This window comes from Nyctibius grandis, chromosome 1 (assembly GCF_013368605.1).
Source record: "Nyctibius grandis isolate bNycGra1 chromosome 1, bNycGra1.pri, whole genome shotgun sequence".
Taxonomy (NCBI): domain Eukaryota; kingdom Metazoa; phylum Chordata; class Aves; order Nyctibiiformes; family Nyctibiidae; genus Nyctibius; species Nyctibius grandis.
Window position 1 is genome coordinate 128,024,021 of NC_090658.1, and position 21,784 is coordinate 128,045,804.

A 21,784-nucleotide genomic window follows, 5' to 3' on the forward strand; every position below is an offset into this window, starting at 1 on the left:
CTGAAGAATTATTCCTTCTCTATAGCTTTTTTCTGGGACATCCACAGCAGGATCCTTGGACATCTCTAACCCCATAAGTCCTCAAGCCTCTTCTTTCCCTAAGATGGTCTAGAAGAGTGAATTTACGTATGTGAAATTAGGAAGCAGAGAAACCTGCAAGGAGCAGTCCGAATTAAAGAAAAACATTATAAAGTGTTTTAATGTCCAATACAGAAACAAGTCTGTCTCCTTTCTACTGTGTGTCTCCTTTATGCTCAAGGTGCATGTTTACAAATCTGTCTATCTATCTTCTATTCATGGTACAACTAAACATGCAAAGGCTGCATAAAGGGTCTTGCAGATTTTAACTTCAACACATAGGTGTTTTATCACAAGTCAAAAGGGATTGCTAGAAGTCATTTTCATCAATTCTATCAGTAAATTACTCCAAATGCTTTGCAAATGCTCCTTCTGGGGGTGGAAGTAAGTCTCATTGTTTTCATACCAGTCTAAACCTCACTTAAAATTTGGCAGACAGAAGCTGTGAGATATCTACGTTGTCTCTCAGTCAAGAGTGTCCAAGTATAGATACGTATTTAAGAGAAGTGACCACACTTTCTAGGGACGTGGCTAAACCTACGAGCCAGGAGAATGCTTGGGAGCAACAATGAAGATGCTATCACTGAAGGCCATGGGAGGACACATGGAAGTCCTGAATATGCCAAAGCTGATAAGGCTTTTGCACAGGAGCCGGCTGGGAAGGTAATGACATGACTATGAGGTTGTTCCTTGAGCAGCACAACTATCAAAGACAAGTTGCCTATGATAAAAATACAACAGGGACTCAATTTTATTGGCCAAACGCAAGCAGTGCTCTAGGGTATCCTTCCTGATATGCAGCTGCTGGTCCAGAAGGCATCTCCAGGTATCTCCAATGCTCCATGGTGTCTGAAATAACAGTACAGGCAGGGTTCAATTAATACTGAACAAACATAAGTGTCTGTTTAGGTTAAGTCAAATCACTGTCTAGGCTCCACTGATTGTATTCAGATCTCCACTGAATAATGACAGTGTAGACTAAGCCGCTACTTACTTGCCTAGACATGGGTGTCTAGTCCAACTTCAGGCATCTTAGAATATTTGAGACACCTTCTTGATGTTCAGAGGCCCAATCGGAGATCAACACTATTCTGGCCTCCCACTGGACATAGACAGTCATAAAACATCCCAAACAACACTCAAGGTCTAGACAACTGAAGTCACAAGGGCACATATAGACACTTGCAGTCAGACACCTAAATTTACATGTCTGAATTTGTAGCTGAATCCTGCCAGTTGCATGTGCTTTTAACTAACAGTGTGTGTCTTGAGGTACAGTAGTGTGGGAAGAGCAGCTCTGAACATTTTCTTGCTGGAAGTCACCATCCTTTGCTAATCAAGGCAGTTGATTCCAGAGGAGATTCATAACTTTTAGTATTTCTGTTGGTTCCTAGTATTGTATAAATTACTAGTCTGGACCACCTCTTCCAGCACCTTGAAGAAGGCAGTTTAAAATAGGAGGACTTTTGTTTCATGGTGCATCTGGTCCAGTACACTGGTTCTCTTTTACATTTTAAGATCACTAAACTTTGTTATTTAGTCAGTATTTCTTAGCTTTCCACGTTACAGCAGGTCTATTTACCAATATATCCCCAGAGAAAAGCAAAGTGCTAATGCAGTGGTGGTCTTCTAGTGATAATTTACCTTGTGAGCAATTTGTCACCATTGTGGAGACTACTTCCACCACACCACACCACACCAGTGCCTTCTGCTCATGGCAAAGTAGAGCAATAAGCATCATGTCATGCAAGCTCACCTAAAGAACTTGTATCTCAGCCTGAGAAGCGTACCAAAATCAGATCTCCACTGGAAAATAGAACAGTGGGAGGCTTATTATACCATCTTGGCATTTAACTCTGATCCGGAGAGGTACTGTACTGTCTGTTACACCTATGTATGTCCAAAATGGTGTTTCAATCCATCTGGATTCTAGATCAGACTGGATAAAGCCCTGAGCACTCTGGTCTGACCTCACGGCTGACTATTTGACCCCTTGCAGTCCCTTCCATCCTGAATTATCCTGTGGTTCTGTGAGCCTGTGAATCTATTGGCATTCCGGTTTTGCACCACAGTTACATCTTTTGGATTTGAATGGGTGTGACTGGAAGCGAGATGATGTGACTGTGAAAGGGATGTGTGTCTGCAGGTGCTGCTTTCTGGTGAATTTGCTGTGTATATCTAGTCTTTTGTGGATATCTCTGTGCAAACATGTACCCAGCACTGCTAGTAAGGCTCCTTATAGACCTGAAATGAGTCAGTCATTGAATACTTAATGGGGACTATTAAGATTTCACCTTAAGTTTGTGTTTATCTACTGAACTGGAAGGGGCCATGATTTCAGCACCTCCCAGGAGTCAGGTCCAGAGTAAAAGGAGTCCTATTTCCTTTTGACAAGGAGATTAACTAAAACCTGTGTGAGAACCAGTTTTGGCAGTCCTGTCTGGCAAAGGAAGGAGAACAGAAAGGTGGAGGACAGACAATGACAGAACAAAGAGTGCAGGTGGTGGGAGGGGACCCTGTAAAGCTGTGCAGATTAATTACTGAATTTGTCTGGGAAACAAAGCAGAGGGAGAAAGAGAGAGACAAGCCATGGGGGGAAGGGAAAGAAGATCTGAGAGGCTGGCCTGTTAGAGAAACAAGGTTAGGTCACTCTTTCTACTTAAGAGAATGAGCCATGAGCTTCAGGGGAAGGACCTTAGAGAACCAAGCCTACAGAAAGGCTCTGAAGGGACTGGGGAGGAAACACAAGCCTGTTCATTATGTTTTCTACCTATTTCTTCTGATAATATAACATAAATATGAGGAAAAACTTCTTTACAGTGAGTGTAACTGAACACTGGAACAGACTGCCCAGAGAGGTTGTGGAGTCTCCTTCTCTGGAGACGTTCAAAACCTGCCTGGACGTGTTCCTGTGTGATATGATCTAGGTAATCCTGCTCCGGCAGAGGGATTGGACTAGATGATCTTTCAAGGTCCCTTCCAATCCCTAACATTCTGTGATTCTGTGATACTGACAGCAAGGGTGTCCTTAGTCCTATATGAAAGCTACATAATTGACTCCATTGTTGTGAAGGTTTAATGCAAACAGCATATGCCCAGGAGGTGCATTATAGAAAGCAAGAGAGGAAAAAATGTATTCTACGCAAATTTAAGTAAAAAAATAGATTGGTTAATTCCCAAGAGACTGTTTATTCCTCCAAGGTTTGCCTGTCCTCTAAGCTGCTGGCTTGGCTTATGTCAATACTGTCACTCAGTCTCCTTTGATTTAGACAGTGTGGACTAGAAGCATGGCAGTGGCATATTGCTGGCCAAACAGCTGCCAGGGAGCCTCTGAACAGCAGCTGTCAAGCTGCTAAAAATTCAAATAATACGAGTTCTGGCTTCATGTAGTTTCAAATCTTCACGCAGTATCCAGCTGTTTGGTGTGCTAGTTTTCTTCCTTGCATCCTTTGGCATCACTAACAGTGTGATCTAATAGGTTAACTAGCAACTACTCAGGTGAGTTGAGAAAGGTAAACACACCTTTGGAAAGGCCAGAGTGATACAAGGCTGGATGCCTGCAGGTCTTCAAGGAGATGATGCTCGTCACATTCATGGGCTAACTTGACTTGCAGTGTGTACCTGGCAGGATGGTACTAACGGAAGGCACCTCCCCTTGCTAAATCCATGCCTGGAGCAAAGTAGGAGGCACATGTCCTTTTAGGGCACAAAGGATTTTGAATTATCATCAAGTCCTGGACTAAAAATTACAACATTTTCTCAAAGGAGGGCAAAAAGGTGGACTGAGACATTTAATTTCACTAATATTCAAATATTCTATTATTATTTTAGCTTTCTGAGTTTCATACTGCATTAAGAATGTCACTTGTATGTGCACTACCATTTGAAAGACAGTGTGTGTATCCGAGTCACTCATACAGGGTTGGCAGATTTGCTTTCACAAAACCAATCTACGCTTCTACTTCATCAGTTTTTTGAAACTGAATATATTTTTTGAGCAAACGAGGGATTCCTGGCAGGAGGGAACTATTGGCATACAACAGAGAATTTCTGCAAGATCACAGAAAAATGAGAATTGCAGGAAATTATAGTTGCCGAGAATATTTTTGGGACAAATCAGAAATTACATGGTTGTGTGATAAAAGGGCATCTACAGTAAAGAGAATGAATTATGTAGTATTTGAAGTTTTCCTCCTATTGCACTTTTAGGTGGAGTTCGGTTTAATACATGTCATTCTGCACCTGGGTTGAAACTTAGACAGAGAGCACCAGCACAAATGCTCGTTGGCTGCACAGTGGGACAGTAGGAAGAAAAATAAGGTTTACACTACTGTCCTGGTTTGGCCTATACCAGGCCAATTTTCCTTTCAGTGATTTTTATTTTCAGCTAAGTCTCCTCTAAGTAACTGCACTTTCTGAAACTAACTGCATGTTTTGCAGACAGTGTCTACTTCCAGGACTGATAACGCTCGAAGTTTGTAGTTATCACTGAGGCACCGGTAGGGATGTTGTGCAGAAAGGCTCTTGCTGTACTTGTTCTTAGAGAAACCAAGGTCACTGCTGAATTCCTCACTGCTTACGAATGAAGAGCCAAAGGGGGGTCGCAGCTGCAGGGGGGAGCGGACAGGGCAGGTGACCCAAAATTGACCAACGAGGTATTCCATCCCATACACGTCATTCTCAGTATAAAGCGGGGGGATCACGAGGGTCTCGCTCTCTTTCTGCTATGGCTGGTGTCCAAGGAGGGCCCTGTCTGTTTTCCTGCTGCCCCCGATCCCGATCCGTTCATCGCTGAATCCAGCTCCCGACCGTCGCTAGGCCCAGCCTGGGCCTTCCCGGAGCCTGCCCTGCAGTGCCGGTGGTGACGTGGCTGACATCCCGGGAGCTCCATCTTGGTTTTGTATATATATTTGTATATATTTGATTATTTCTATTATTATTATTATACTCTTTTTCATTATTACAGTTTATTAAAACTGTTTTAACTTTCCAACCCGGAAGTCTCTCTCCCTTTTCCCTTTCCCTTTCCCTTTGGGGGGAGGGGGGGGATAACAGAGAGCATCTGCCACAGGTTTAATAGCCGGCCCAGCTTTAAACCGTGACAACTACCAATATCTAGGAGGATTCCTTCCCATCAGTAATGAGCGGGTTTGCAATGATGTGAAAAGACTTTGGTTTGGGGGAAGTTCTCTCTGCAATGTCTATTCCAGAAACTTTCTATTTTTCATAGTCAATAGAAGAGCCAGGACAAGAAAAATACACACAGAAAAGAGGTGACCATCATCATGCTTGGTGAGGGAAGAGTCCCCTATGCACCCTGTAGTGATCGCTCAGTAAACAGTGATGTTCTTTCTTTGCACCAACACTTGGCCGATGAGCCCTGATGTGTCTGGGTGGCAGCCTGAGGATGCTGGACGTGAACCAAGAGTACCACTTGATTCGCATGCTGCCTGTGGGGAGAGAGCAGACGTGGAGGCTTGAAGAAGTATCAACCTAGGGCTATTTTGGCTCTCAGTTAATTTTAACTTCCTTTTACTGTCGCCAGGAGGTGGGAGCCCTCTGCCAGCTGGACTTTGCAGACAGTGTTTATGCAATGTGTAATAGCAAGTCAGAAGTTTCATTATAAAAGCACCAGCTGTTTGCCATGGGTGCATGTTTTGTTTACTGAGGTTATCCAGTTACGGAATATTCAAGAAAAATCTTAACAACCCTCTGGACTCAGGTCAACTTGGCTTAAGGTTTTTCCTGAGAAGTGGTCTTCTGTAACAAGTACACAACTGTTATTTCTTTGCATATGGTAGGCTGTGTCAGATACACCTATATTTGTGAAATAAATTTTCAAGGTTGTTTGACTTACTTGTAGCATTGTAGGCCTTCCATCTTTGGAAGAAGGTCAACAGAAAATAGCAGGGAAATGAGAGAAATAATGATTAAAGATGAAATTGCCACTTTACAGATGCAAGTGTCATGTGGTGGAGGGAGAATTTCTGTTTCTTCTCATGGTGAGATACAGTCAGTCAGCTGGTGTGTCTGACAGAAGTGTGCCCAACTGTCCAAGGCAATTGGGCAGACCACCAAACTAAGTACTCTTGTGATTATAAGTGTGGTCCTTTTTGGTGAACACTAGATGTGAATGAATGTCCTGTTTCTAGTGCAACTGGGTTTTGTTGTCTTCTGAAGTGTGTGGATCTCGCCTGGAGGAGTTACAGCCTCTGTGGCATTGTTCATCCTGGTGATTTTGCAAACATCAAGCAAGTGTGCTATAAATCATGCACAATCTGACATTGCCATCTTTCAGATGATGTCCACCTTCTGAATCAGTAAAGACTTAGAAATGGAGGTTTAGCCTCTCCAGTTCTGGTGGCAACTGCTGGCAAGAAGTGGTATAAAGAACAGGGGCCTGTTTTGCTCATGAAGAAATAATTTCTTTTAATGATTTTGTCTTCAAACCTCCAAGTGAAAAAACAGTGTTTAAACTGAGTGTTTTTTTTCTGAAATGTTAGAGCTGGAAAAAGACATAAAAATCCATTTTGATCTGATTCTATCTTTGAAGATAAATATGTGGAAAAGCCTCAGCTAGTAGGTTAATGGAGGTCGTGTAAATCAATATGTACAAAGATGGTTAGATAAGATTAGCTGTTTTGTACAAACAGAAACTCTCTCGGGAAAACACAGTGCAGTCCTATCACCTCCCACCTCTTCATGCACTGCGATCATGTTTCAATTATCATATTCTTTCTACAGCTTCAGAGTCTTTATTTATAAGACAAATACAGGACTTCTTGTTACATTGGATTTCTTATGTTACTGAGATAAGTATATTTTGTTTAAAGGTTAATAGGAGCAGGAAATGCAAACATCTGATTTGTTTTGAGTACTTCGATGATACGAGAAAGAACAGCTTCAGCAAATGAAATCTGATCACCAACTTCTAATACTTTTTCTACAGTGATTCCCTTTTTCAAACCTTGCCTTCAGTGGACCCCCCCCCCCCATATTTTCGTAAATGTTTATAACATTTAAAATTCAGGGGCAGAGAATGAAAAAATATTTTTATTCCTGGTAAAGCTAATTAAATTGTAATTTTCACAGATACCAGCTAACTGATGAAAAACATCATCTTCTCCAAATGCAAACATAGCTCTGAAGACAGGACATGTAAGATTGCAATGGAAATGTCCTGTAAGTTACATGAGTTTTTCTCACAGGAGCCCTGGACTAAAAGGAACAGAGGCTGTGAGGATCTGGGGTACTACAACTGCCAGTGCAGCAGCTCTGATTTTTTAAAGTTTTTCCCCTTGAGATGCAAAATGGTACCGGATAATGAGGATGTACGGTTAGCACAGATGGAGCTTCAAAGGGGATAGCAACGTGAGGATATACAGCTCAGTGAGAACCATGAAGATATATAGGAGTAGTCTCTTATTGTATCTAGTAAGTTTGACCATTCTTCTGCATTGACCTTCTAGTCTGTCCTCTGCTGGAAGTAGAGACAACTGTCTATTGTTTAAAATGGCCAGGCTGAAGGATGGATTTGGAGACATCTATAAATGTTCACAAAAAGTGGAAAAAAATAGACTCCTTCTGCCATTACACCTGTACAATCCTCTGTGGTCACAGGAGTGTGTGGATTTATGTATCACCAAAAAAGTCTGTCAAATCATAGGCCAGATCCTAAAACGTCTACTGAAAGGCCCGTGTACTTTACCGTGTTCAGACCTGAAATGTATGCTCCAGGGGTAGGAAAAGACATGAACTTTTTCAGGAGTTTTGTAAAGAACAGGAAGAGCTCCATGTTGGCAAGGTTTTCACCTGCACCCGCTCTGCAACCTGGATTGGAAAGTAGGAGAGACATGATTTTTAGAAGTCTTTGCCTCCTGAAATTGGAAACAAATAAAAAACTCATGCTAAATTTCCAAGCCAACCTAAGAAAACCTAAGACCTTCAGCTGAGCTTTAAGGCATACTACAGAGGGTCAGCACCGATTACTGCCCGGGCAGAAGCGGGGACTGAAGGCTTCTGAAGAGGGGAAGGATTAGGGAGAAGAGCCAGGGGTAAAAGCCACAATGAGGTACTGGGGAACATCGGTATATCCAACCCAGCTTCAAACCCATCTGCTTGCCAAGACAAAACAACCCTTCTGTTCTGAAGACCAGAAGCTCTGAACATCCCACATTCACTACAGAGGCTCTGCAGTGCTTAGCTTTAAGCAGGATAATATAAGCTAGGCACAGCTTCATGGTCCATATGTCTCTTTAGAGAAACCTGGACTTGGGAGTGTTTCTGGGGTATGTGCTTTCAACAAACACACATTACCAAGCGAAAATTGAAGTAAGAATGTGAAAGCTGAGGGTCTGTATTATTTAGCCCAGATTAGGTGATCTAATATGTTGATCCATGAATCATCAATTAGTCCACACTTTTGGACAACTTCTGCCTTCCCTCACTAAATCAAAAATAAAAGAACACCACTTTGTTTTAGAACTACTGGAAACCTTCATTAAGATATAATGTTGTGAATTATTTTGGCCAAAGAATAAAGAAGGCAGATATCATGAAAAAGTAATTTAAACATTTTTTAAACAAACTGACGCTGATTAGAGCTCTAGGAACGTGTTACAGCACACATTTTGTAGGGTTTGGGGATGACGTTAAATGAAATAGCAGGGCTGAGGTCCAGGTCTGAGGTAGAAACTCCAGGGGGAGGGTGGAAGGTGAACCTCTGTAGGAGACTGGTGAAGAAGAGGAAGAGCTCCATTTTGGCAAGAGTCTCACCGGCGCAGATCCTCCGCCCTGGAATAAAATGCAGAATGGCCATAAGAAAGTCATTGGGAGCTGCTTCTTCAATAGTTGGAAGCAATAAAAACCTCTGAGCATCTCTTATTCTGAGGAAGAACAGTGGGAATCCAGAACACTTGAAATATCATATCCTAGCTTTGAATAAAGAAAACAGTAGCTCTTAAAATTCTATTGAGTACAAGAATCATCTGAGAGAGAGGATACTTGGTCTTCAGAGGTATGATAACAAAGCCACCTGGTGACTTTTTTTCTTTTCCTTTGTCTAAGTAAATTTGTCTAAATGTATGGAAAATGCAATCTGACTTCCTTAATTTCAGTTTTCAATAAGATTTGTATTTTTCTTAATTTTCAGATTTTTCCTCTACTTCATTCAATTTTTACATCCCAGAGCAACTTTGTCTGGTTTAGTCTAGACTTTGGCTCTATTAGTCTAATCACATGCAATTTTTTATATTAAAATTTGTCAGAAAAGACCGTGGAGACTCACAAATGCTGGCAAGAGTGGGACTGAGGAGGAAGGTAGTGGAGATATTCTATGGAGCCCTAATACAAACCTTTCTTCAAAAGCACTGTGAATATAAATTTTTCTCAGTCCTAGTCAAATTCAGCAGCTTGTAAACTGGCTTAATCAGGGCATGATGATTCAAGGCCAGAACTAACAAAAACCTGAACTGAAATTTGATTTTAACTCCCTTGTATGACAGAACGTGGAAAATGAAGAGCTGTTGCATGGCTGTGCTATGAAATAAGCCCTCCAGGGAATGTCCAGACCTGAGGCTCCCTGGATGTGCTTTCAGCTAGGACATTGAGACTTAAATCTGAAAAAGAAGACCTGTGAATTGGAAGTAGCATCAGTCCTTCTATGAATATATGGTGGATGGTATGACAAGAAAAAACCTTATTCAAATATCATGCAGATTAAAAATACACAAATAATATCTCTAAAAAATGCAGGGTGTTGTGGATATGATAGGCAAAGTAGCCAGAGACTGGCGTATAGGAACTTAATTGAGCAAAGACAGAGCCTGCAAAGCAGGAGAAATGCCAGAGAAGGAGCAGTCATCATGGGGGGTGGAATCTCCCGTGCTTTGGCAAATGGTGCAGGTGTGTAAACTTAGGTGAATGTCACGCTCTGTGGAAGCGTCAAAAGGCAACTCCTTTCTGTCCTTTGATTTTACACAGAATTTGGGTTTTATATAAGGCAACTCCTCTTTGTTGGCACAGTACATGAAGTCTTGATCCTAGCTGACATTTTTCGTGACCTTTTAAAAGGGACGAGCAAAAATGCAACATGGTTCCCCAGGAAAGACACAGAAGTCACCTTTCCTGTGCTCTTTGTCTGTGATCATAGACAATGCAGCTGGGTATGGTAAGAGTCAGAGAAGCAGCAGCCCAGGGCATAGAGCAGTTGTCGGCTACAGATTATAACGCAGAAATGTGTTATCTAAACCATCATGTAGTTTGCTGAAAACCTCCTTCATGTTTAAGAAGGCACTACAAATTCTGGTTTATAATCATTGAATACTAACTGAGAAACCAATAACATCCAGAGGCTGGAGGAATTAGCAGACATTTGTGAGTATTCTCTCTTAACACAGGTGTGTCCTGAGAAATCTGTGAAATATGGGTTCTGAAATGGTCCCATGAAAAAGACAGTGTGGAGACCAGGCTTCAGTAACAAAAAAGCACTTGTACAAGTAGTTCTTGTCTAAGATCTGTACTTGCAACAGCAGTATACAGAAAAGAGAAGGCACCTGCTGAAAAAGGCATGAAAGCATCTTTCTTCACAAATTTTCCGTTGGCATCAAGGAAGTGCTCAGGATAGAACATGTCTGGTTTCTCCCACTGCGATTTGTCTTGCAGGACAGAGGTCAGTAAGGGGATGATGTAGGTTCCCTGCAAAATAAAACAGTGGAATTAATCTGTGGACAAACACTGTTGTGGCAATAATGGCAATAAGACTTCAAAACAGTCAGCCTGGAGATAGAGATTATTCTGACTGCTGTTATGTGGCTTCATTAGAGAGTTCATTAACCAGGTCTGAGAAAGAGGAAATGCTGGAAGAAACAATCCTGTAGGCATCTCACCTTGGGAATGAAATAGCCTTTGAGAGTGACATCGGCAGCAGTCTCATGAGGCAAATCCAATGGCAGGATATTAGCAAACCTCTGAATTTCATGGATGACAGCATCTGTATATGGCATTTGAGTTCGATGCTCAATTCGTGGGGGGTTCGACCCTATCACTCGCTCTATCTCTTCTTGGACCTTTCCTGAGAAGAGAATCAACTATAAGAAAGAGACAAGGACTCTCCCTGAGACATACTGTGATTTACTGATGTAAAGTATAAAAGACCTTGAGTGAAAACCATAAATTCTCCCCAAATCTTTCTTTCCTTTCAGAAATAATGGGAGGTGGACAGTACTACAGTGCTTGATTATTTCTTTACCAATAACTAGCCTAAACATTTGTATTTTTCTGCCCTCTCTTCTGCCTAAAGTTTCTTGCTCTAAGAGGTGTCTTAAAAACCCCATTTGACTCCTAACAACCCTTTACCATTAACTGGAATGCAGATGCCAGGCAAAATGCAATTCCCGGAATCCTCTCAGGTATTTAAAGCTTTGATACAGTCCATTTAACATCTGCTCAGGCCTTTGGTTTATCAACAGCCTGTTTCGAAGGGAAACCTGGAACAATTTCATTGGCCAATACGGGACAGCTCTCTTCTTTTTAATTAATGAGATTTTACTGAGCGAAGGACCTTGCCCACATGAACTCTGTTTATAATCTACTGGTAGGCTGACTAGTGTGCCCCTCACTGGGTCTGAACCACAGGGCACAGCAATACCTAGATAATAATTTGCTGGAATTCTTGGCTTTTTGTAACTTAGTGTGTTAACAGATATGTTGACCCTCCAGGTTCCCATTCAGTTCCTAATGCACTGAGCGTAACAGCATCTGTCATAAAACCGCTTACTCTGAATTTCAGGGTACTTTAGCATCAGCAGAAAGCTCCAGTTCAGTGTGGTGGAAATTGTCTCAACACCAGCAGTAAACAAATTGCTCACCAAGCTTAGCAAATTGCCATTATGGAAATACCCATTGGTAGTGGATTTCTCCTGAAAGAAATGGTTAAGATAAAAGGATAAAAACTTAAAGCTTTCCATGTGAAAATGCAATTTACATAGCTAAACGTTTACTAAGAAATAAATCCTATATTTTTAAAAAGTGTGAAAGACAAAGAAGAGCTTTGGGCTTATACCTGGAGAAGGGTGTTGACATAGGTTTTATCTTGTGCATGGTCTCTGCCCTTACTGGGGCCAGCTGCAAAGAGAGCTGGTTTCTCTATGAAGAAGGTAACCCAGATGGTTGGAACTAAATGATCTTTAAGGTCCCTTCCAGCCAAAACCGTTCTATGATTCTATGATATATCAAAGACCCCAAATAAGGATCCCAGTAAAGCTCAGGTAGCACTTTTGCTCTGTAATGCATTACATTTTTGAAAGAGCCAGAAGGGGTAGGATGACATAGAGAGGAAATAAAAAGATGCAGCCTCTGTAAATATTGATACAGTCTGAAGAAAAGCATAAATAAGGATAAATGTTTGCTGATTAAAAGGGGTTGGAACTACAACTGAGTGAAATATCTGTTCAACTCTAACAGTTGCTTCTATGTTTTTTTGTCAAAGATATATTCCCTAAAGAAATATAGCTATGATTATAAGGACTGAAAGGAAATTGTAAATGTCATCGTATAAAACCTAGAACAAATGAGAAAAGATTCAGTTACCTCCTGCTGTTTGACCAGGAAAGCATCAATAAAACTTCTTTGATCATTTTTGTCCAGGGTTTTGAGATGTTCTACGAAAGTAACTTGTACATAAGCATGGAATTCATCTCTGTTTTGGAGAAGAGTCTTGTTAGCCCTTAGGAGGAATCCAAGGCGTGGGAAGATGTTGTACATCTACAGGAGTGAAAGATGTTAAAGAGAATTTACCAGCCAGAGGTCTGAAAACACTACAAACACAAATTAATAATATTGTGCCCGTTTTGCAGATACAAAGATAAAGACATTAATATTTTGTTCTTTAGAACATGAAAAAGTGACTGGATGAATTCATGGTAGAAAATCCATCAAGGACCACTGAATACATAGAAAATCTTAGCCCCAAATTACTATTTTGCAGAAGTAGAATAGATGTCAGACTGAAACACCTGCAACTTGCCACCACAGGATGGAAATGATGGCCTGCAACTTTTTTTATTGTTTTAGCCAGCTTTTTCACCAACTTTTTTTTTTCCTGTTTCAAAACCTAGAGGAACAGAAGTGAATCTGGTGTGTGGCAGCAGTGCATGCGAGTATCAGAGAGTGTTTATTACTCATTGAGAGGTTTCAGCATACTAGAGGCATGGGACAATAGATTTTGTATCAGAGCTCCTTGTACAGGTAGACCACATGCTCTATTGCTTCTCCTTGCCCCATGTTCTGAGAGTGTACTGTTTTGCCTGGTCACTTTATATGTGTGAACCTATTTTGGGGGAATGCTGAGCTTGCTGTTCATGCACTACACGGTCTTATTTTTTCAGTCCATAATTAGCACTCTTCAAACTACATCTTAAGTATATTTTTGAGAGACTGAGGGTTTTATTGTTGGCTTCAAGATTCCCAGTCTGTCTCTTAAACTTTGTTTTGCCCCAGAAAGTACTTGTAAACCTATTATCTCTCAGAGCCTCAGATTTTTCTGTTTAATAGAAACAATTGACTACCAATATTAATACGTTTCTATGGCATCCAGTGGAACAGCAACATAAAAATGTTTATCATTACCGTAACCAAAGGTTTCCCAGCGAGCCTCATGTTTTCATTGGTCAAACGTAGAAGTCTCACAAATCTGGAATCTTTGTAGTCAAATCGTTTTCCAAGCAATATTGACACAATTATGTTAGCAACTGCTGCATTAATTATTTTACTGGCATCAAAGGGCTTTCCTATACAAAGAACAAAATAATATATTGCATTGTGACAAGAGATGTAATTTTTAAATGTAAATTTAATGCTAATTATTGCTGTTTATTTTTTATGATTGATTGCTATTATTGATTATTATTCAGTGTTAGAATAACATGCCAAGACACAAAAAAGCCAGAGGAGCCAAATTCATCAAATCGATTCAGTCTGACGTACATTTCTTAAAAAGGTCTGAACTTGAGGTTACTGGCAAGCCTCTGGGTGCTTGAACAAAACCTTAGAGGTTTGAAGAATTAATCATCTACCCACCTTCTTGTGACCCAATGGTGTCTGCCAGATACTCATACTCCTCCACAATGCGGTCCTCAATGGCCCTTTTTCCCATTCCAAAGTCTCGTAAGGTTGTGAGAGTAAATCTTCGCATCACCTTCCAGTTTTCACCATGAGCAAAAACAATCCCTGAAACAAAGAGAACATTTAAAGGTGGCAGAAGATTTTAAATAACTAATCTGTAGACAATAGGGGAGCCTATTGACATAGCCTTCTTACTTCAGCTACGGGAGGCATCACGCTTGCAGGCACTTGTCCTGCTGGTGAACTTCAACCACCCCAACATCTGCTGGAAAAGTAGCATGGCAAGCTGTAGGCAATCCTAGTGATACTGGACCTGTTGGTCACCAACACAAGCGAGCTAATCCGTGACATCAAGATTGGGGGTAGCCTGGGGGCAGTGATCATGAGCTGGTGGAGCTCCCAGTCCTGAGGAATGTGGGTCAGGTGAAGAGTAAAGTCAAAGTCAGGACCCTGAATTTTAGGAAAGCAAAATTCCAGCTCTTCAAGGAGTTAGTCATTGGGACCCCCTAGGAAACTGCCCACAGAGCTCTCGATCCCCAGGTGTAAGAAATCAGGAAAGGAAGGCAATAGATCGGCATGGATGAGTTGCAACCTGCTGACCAAACTAAAGGGCAAGAAGAAAATGCACAGGCAGTGGAAACAGGGACAGGTATCCTGGGAACAGTATAGGGTTGCTGCCCAGTAGCGTAGGGATGGGAGTCAGGAAGGCCAAGATGCAGATGGAGCTGAACTTGGCAAGGAATTAAAAGAATAATAAGGGCTTCTACAGGTATGTCAGCTAGAAAAGGAAGGTCAAAGAAAGTGTACCCCACCATGAACAAGACTGGCAAACTGGTAACAACAGACAAGGAGAATGCTGAGGTATCCAACAAATTCTTTGCCTCAGTCTTCACTGGCAGTCTCTCTTCCCATGCCTCTCGAGTGGATGGACCACAAGACAGGGACTGGGGGAGCAAAGTCCCCCCCACTGTAAGAGAAGATCAGGTTTGTGACCACTTGAGGAACCTGAATATATGTAAGTCTATGGGACCTGATGAGATTCATCCCAGAGTCCTGAGGGAGTTGGCTGATGTAGTTGCCAACCACTCTCCACGATATTTGAAAAGTCATGGCAGTCAGGTGAAGTCCCCAGTGACTGGAAAAAGGGAAACACTGCATCCATTTTTAAAAAGGGTAGAAAGGAGGACTCTGGGAACTACTGACCTGTCAGCCTCACTTCTGTGCATGGGAAGATCATGGAATAGATCCTCCTAGATGCTGTGCTAAGGCACATGAGGGACAGGGACGTGATTCGACACAGCCAGCATGGCTTCACCAAGGGCAAGTGCTGCCTGACCAACCTAGTGGCCTTGTATGATGGAGTGACTACCTCAGTGGACAAGGGAAGAGCTATGGATGTCGTCTATCCGGACTTCTGTAAGGCCTTTGACACGGTCCCCCACAACATCCTTCTCTCTGAATTGGAGAGAGATTATTTAATGGGTGGACTGTTAGGTGGATGAGGAATTGGTTGGATGGTCCCATGCAGAAGGTAGTGGTCAACAACTCAATGTCCAGATGGAGATCAGTGACAAGTGGTGTCCCTCAGGGGTTTGTATGGGGACCAGTACTGTTTAACATCTTCATCAATGACATAGTGGGATTGAGTGCACCCTCGGCAAATTTGCAGACAATGCCAAGCTGAGTGGTGCAGTTGACACGCCTGAGGGACAGGATGCCATCCAGAGGGACCTGGGCAAGCTCAAGAAGTGGGCCCATGTGAACTTCTTTAGGTCCAACAAGGTCAAGTGCAAGGTCCTGCACCAGGGTTGGGGCAATCCCCGATGTCAATACAGGCTGGGGGATGAAAGGATTGAGAGCAGTCATGCTGAGAAGGACTTGGGGCTACTGGTGGGTGTAAAGCTGGACATGAGCCAGCAATGTGCACTTGCAGCCCAGAAGGCCAACTGTATCCTGGGCTGCATCAAAAGCAGCGTGGCCAGCAGGTAGAGGGAGGTGATTCTGCCCCTCTACTCTGCTCTTGTGAGACCCCACCTGCAGTACTGCATCCAGCTCCGGAGTCCTCAGTACAAGAAAGACATGGACCTGTTGGAGTGGGACCAGAGGAGGCCATAAAAATAATCAGAGGGCTGGAGCACCTCTGCTAGAGGAAAGGCTGAGAGAGGTGGGGTTGTTCAGCCTGGAGAAGAGAAGGCTCCGGTGGGACCTTATCGCAGCCTTTCTGTACTTAAAGGGGGCCTGTAAGAAAGATGGGGACAAATTTTAGCAGGGCCTGTTGCAATAGGACAAGGGGTAAAGGTTTTAAACTAAAAGAGGGTAGATTCAGACTAGATATAAGGAAGAAATGTTTTACAATGAGGGTGGTGAAACATTGGACCAGGTTGCCCAGAGAGGTGGTAGATGCCCCATCCCTGGAAACATTCAAGGTCAGGTTGGACGGGGCTCTGAGCAACCTGATCTAGTTGTGCCTGCTCGTTTCAGGGAGGTTGAACTAAATGACCTCTAAAGGTCCCTTCCAACTCAAACTATTCTATGATTGTATTAAATAACGTAGACATTTAGTAGCAGTCACTTTTAAAACAAGTTAAATTACATCTGGATGAGGAAAAAAAAACATCTTTCCCCTAAGTATTTTCAGGCCTTAACAATAGGATTATTGCACAAAAAAAAAGGATAAACTATTTAAGAGGTATTTAATCAAATCTTAAGAAGAATATATATCTCTGAGAGATTTATCACTTGTCACTGAAAGAAAAAGGGCATTGGAAATTCAAGTTCAAAATGCTGATCATCACTCTTTGAAAGTGGAATTGAAATGAGATCTCACATCTCTGGTGATTGCAGAGGAAACCTGACTAGGCACAAATGTCTTTAAAATTTAGGTAGCGTTTTAAAACCTTAAAATCAGTTTTTAACTGGAGTTGTTACACCATGTAACTAACTACTTTAGTTATACTTTTTTCAAAGAAGAAAATAAGGCGTAAAGAAAGCTTACGCGCAGTAATGTGATAAAAAGATGCAATTGATAAAAAGTTTGCAGAATTATTGCTGAATTTGTCCAAGGGTCTTTGCAGATGTAAATATGAAATTCTCATGCAAAATTAGAATGAACTTTGGGTATGAAATTCTCATTTGGAAACCCAGCTCAGTGTACAGTATTTCCCTTATTAATATAAATCCCCGGTTCTGTGTGTGTTCCATTCTATTGTCACATCCAGGTTTTAAAAGTACTATTCACCTCTTGAAATGAGAAGCAGTGGTATAATGTTTTTTTAAACTGAAAGAGGGTAGATTTAGATTAGATGTTAGGAGGAAATTCTTTCCTGTGAGGGTGGTGAGACACTGGCACAGGTTGCCCAGAGAAGCTGTGGGTGTCCCCTCCCTGTCAGTGTTCAAGGCCAGGTTGGATGGGGCTTGGAGCAACCTGGTCTAGTGGAAGGTGTCCCTGCCTGTGGCAGGGGGGTTGGAACTAGATGATCTTTAAGGCCCCTTCCAACCCAAACCATTCTGTGATTCTATGATTCTATGATAATCCTCATTTCAGGAAAAGGAGGTCCTATGATAACCCCAAAAGAACAGATGTCCAGAACCACACCACAAGAGCTAGAAACGCCTTTCCTGGCATGCATAGCCCTCTTCTAGATCCTGCGAGTGTGACACTATCTGTTGCTGTGGTTATTGTTACAGTTATGGTTGTTTTGTTGTCACTGTCAGTATTTTCAAATTTGAACAAACCCACTGAAGTCAATGAAATTGCTCCTTGTGTCCAACACCTTATATGGTCCCTGATCCAAAGTGATGTGCCAGCCTCTGCTTCTTCTGTAGGAAAAAACTGTTTTGAATAAGTCAAGCTGATGAAGAAAAAGAAAACTAACTCACCGTTTCCTCTGGTCAAATCTTCAAAGATTGGGATTTTAGGTCTCTCTGCAAACGCGTCTGCCTGGTTTACAAGAGCTTCCTTCACTGTCTCATACCCAGAAATCACTACGATTTTCCTTAGCCCCATCTGAACACTGAAGACTGGACCATATACTTTTGACAGCTGTCAGAAGAAGATAACAGTGATTTACAGCTTTTACAGCTTACAAAGATATTCACCACCCTTTCAGCCCTGCTTATTTTCCTGTCCTGCCTCTAAGTTACTAAAATGTTAAATATTTTCCTAATAAGTACAGAGAAAAAAGAATTGATTTAAATAACGTGAATGTGCCAGACATTATGATGGTTAATGACTAAATGGCATAGTCAGGAGTGGAGTCCCATCGTGCTAAACCAAGCAGAAGTATTATCAGCAGAAACCCCAAGTCAGTCAAGGGTTGTGTTGACAGCTCTGTCTTCCCTCAGGAACCCTGTAAATTCGATTTTTGACTCATGTTTTCACACTTACCTCTGTGCTACTGTGTTTCTTTTGTTTACAGGCTAAACCTGTTCAAATCTTTGATACCATTATTGCATAAAAAACTCAATGTGTTTCTGGGCCAGGATCTAGCATTAGGTAAATTCTCACTTTTTATATGTGGCTACATCCACCCTGAATCTGTCTCAGAGACAATGTTTGACCTAAGCTGGTATCTTTTTAGCTTGTGCAGGCTGATTTATTTTCATATAACTCAACGTTCCTGTTTCTCCTGACAATAGGAAGGGGGTTTCCTGACTACATTTATTTTCTAGTGTGTTTGCACAGAGAAACAAAAGGCAACTGTCTAGCATCGATAGGCAAAATGTTCAGCAACTGGTAAGCAAGTCCAGCCAGATAGGTGAAATAACACAGCAGCAGTGACACGTGTCTGGATTAAGAGTAGCTTCTTTGGTGGTGATACTGCTATCCCAGACAGCTGTAGCTGTGGCAGAATATGATCTTTTCAAAGGGTGTTGTCCAGTAAGGACTTTCCAGTGCTTGCAATGTTGATTGTGTGTAGTCTCCAGTTGCATTTGCACACTAAATATGGGTGAATTTTAAACCTTGAGCTAAGTTCAAGTCAGAGAACCAACCTTCTCCATTAAAATGTATTCACTGGAATTACAGCAGAGACATGTTGGTTCTGTTGGACTGAAAAGAGATGGAGTGTGCTTTTGTCAACCCAGTTAGGCTGCATTGGATAGCTACAGATGATTTTCCAGATGCTGCATCTGAGCAGTCTTTTGAGTTGTGAATGTAACATACAAACAGATATATAGGTGCAAATATGCTTTTTAAAATAATCAGCAAGGAGGACATATATAATTTCAATGTCTAGTTAGAAAAACCTCTAAGAAAGGACCAGATTCATAGAAGTCATCTGACTCAAGACCAGGAAAGTCCTACAATAAACCTTTGCTCTATATTCTGGCAATTATTGGCTCTGAATATTAAGAGTATATAGTTTTCTTCAGCTTTTGGGGAAGAAACGAGAAATGGTGGTGAGAAGGACTGCCGAATCAGTGAAGGCAGGAGGCTGCAGTCACAACCCCAGACATGTCAATCAGTGGAAGGGGGGGGGGATTTATACCACATATCGAAATCACTCCTTATTTTCACAAAATTACCACAAAAATAAGGTGAACACTTGTGATTAATTTGAGAGTTGTTTAAGGCTGAAACCTAGATGCATGAAGTTGCAGTGAAGAGAGAAAGTGTTACAGTAAAGAACAAATCTCACTGCATTCGAAGTTTTCTGCTCAAATAACAGTCTTCTGTCCCTTGCTAAGGATCATCTGTGGATGCAACATGTCAGGTGCAATAGGAGAAACTCTGACATCTTGATGATGTGTACAATTATGGGACCAAGAGAAAAGATAATGGCTACCTGTAGATAAGTCCTGTAGGGTCTCTTCAAATCAAACAAATGCAGATTTCCAATGATAGGTAATGCTCTTGGTCCTGGGGGAAAATTCTTTCTCTGGTGGTTATTCCAGAAACGACCCATTTTCAAAATGGATAGAAAAGTCAGGATGAGCACTAAACCAATGGAAATGCAGCTGCTCCAGTCCATCCCTACTCAGCCAAGTATTTGCTACAGAAGAGAAAAGAGAAAATATGAACTCTGGATCTCTGTCTTCCTGCAAAAATTTCCTTTGAGAGACACTTGTACCAGTCCATAAACCTCTTTCCCAGAGAAGGGTATGTTTTTCTTGCGATTGGTGACCAGTTTTGTTCTCTTCCCCTGTGCTTGCTAGTGAATGCTCAGTATGGTATGGAGGCAGGTAAATGTTTGCTAGCCAAGCGTGTATGACTGCATGGGCGTGTAGCTCACTGTCCAAGAATGAAAGTCCAAGAATGAAAGTCCAAGAATGCAGAGAACCACAGGTCATCAACCTGGAGTTTGGAATAAAAGTCATAAATCCTGCTTGCTCTTCAGGTTACTGATTAGTTATATTTTCATCATTAGTCCTGAAATCACAATGCCAATGCCCAAGTGATTAATGCACAGGGATTTTTTTTTTTTTGAAGTGCTTAGGAATTGGTATAACTTTGCTTCCATTGAATTCATTAGGAATTTCAAATCACAGAATCACAGAATGGTTAAGGTTGGAAAGGATCTCTGGAGGTCATCTGGTCCAACCCCCCCTGCTCAAGCAGGGCCACCTAGAGCTGGTTGCCCAAGACTATGTCTAGATGGCTTTTGAATATCTCCAAGGAGGGAGGACTCCACAACCTCCTTGGGTAACCTGTGCCAGTGCTTGGTCACTCTTACAGTAAGAAAGTGTTTCCTGATATTCAGAGGGAAGCTCCTGCATTTCAGTTTGTGCCCATTGCCTCTGGTCCTGTCACTGGACACCACTGAAAAGAGTCTGTCTCTGTCGTCTTTGTACCATTCCTCCGGGTGTTTACACACACTATGACCCCCCCTGAGCCTTTTCTCCTCTAGGCTAAACAGTTCCATCTCTCTCACCCTCTCTCTTTCCTCATATAAGAGGTGCTCCAGCACTTCAACATCTTTCTGTCCCTTTGCTGGACTCTCTCCAGTATGTCCATATCTCTTTTGTACTGGGGATCCCAGAACTGGACACAGCACTCCAGGTGTGACCTCACCAGCGCTGAGTTGAGGGGAAGGATCACCTCCCTCGACCTGCTGGCAACACTCATCCTAATGCAGTCCAGGATACCAATAGCCTCCTTTGCAGCAAGGGCATGTTGTTACCTCATATTCAACTTGGTATCCACCAGGACCCCCAGGTGTTTCTCTGCCAAGCTGCTTTCCAGGGGGAAACGCCCAGCATATACTGGTGCCTGAGGTTGTTCCTCTCCAGGTGCAGAACTTTTTGCATTTCTCCTTGTTGAACTTCATGAAGTTCCTGCCAGCCCATTTCTCCAGCTCGTTGAGGTCCCTCTAGATGGTGGCACAACCTTCTGGTGCATCAGCCACTCCTCCCAGTTTGGTGCCCTCAGCAAACTTGCTGAGGGTGCACTCTGCCCCATCATCCGGATCATTAATGAAGACATTAAACAGGACTGGAGTCGGTATTGACCCTGGGGTACCCTGGTAGTTACTGGCCTCCAACTGGACTTCATGCCACTGATCACTAACCTCTGGGCCTGGCTTTTCCACAAGTTTTCGACCCACCTCACTGTCTGCCCATCCATCCCATACATCAACAGCTTCTC

At 42.2% G+C, this 21,784-nt stretch overlaps 1 protein-coding gene across 1 annotated transcript; it reads right to left on the reverse strand.

The window, feature by feature from the left end:
• Nucleotides 1-8,683: 8,683 nt before the first annotated feature.
• On the reverse strand, nt 8,684-20,171 carry LOC137675106 (cytochrome P450 2K6-like). The gene is made up of 9 exons (XM_068421064.1): nt 19,986-20,171; nt 18,079-18,241; nt 14,155-14,304; nt 13,705-13,865; nt 12,667-12,840; nt 11,855-11,996; nt 10,965-11,149; nt 10,632-10,773; nt 8,684-8,871 (listed from the first exon to the last, which is right to left on the reverse strand). Exons 1-9 carry the CDS (start codon nt 20,169-20,171, stop codon nt 8,684-8,686), a joined length of 1,491 nt encoding a protein of 496 aa, XP_068277165.1.
• Nucleotides 20,172-21,784: the final 1,613 nt, after the last annotated feature.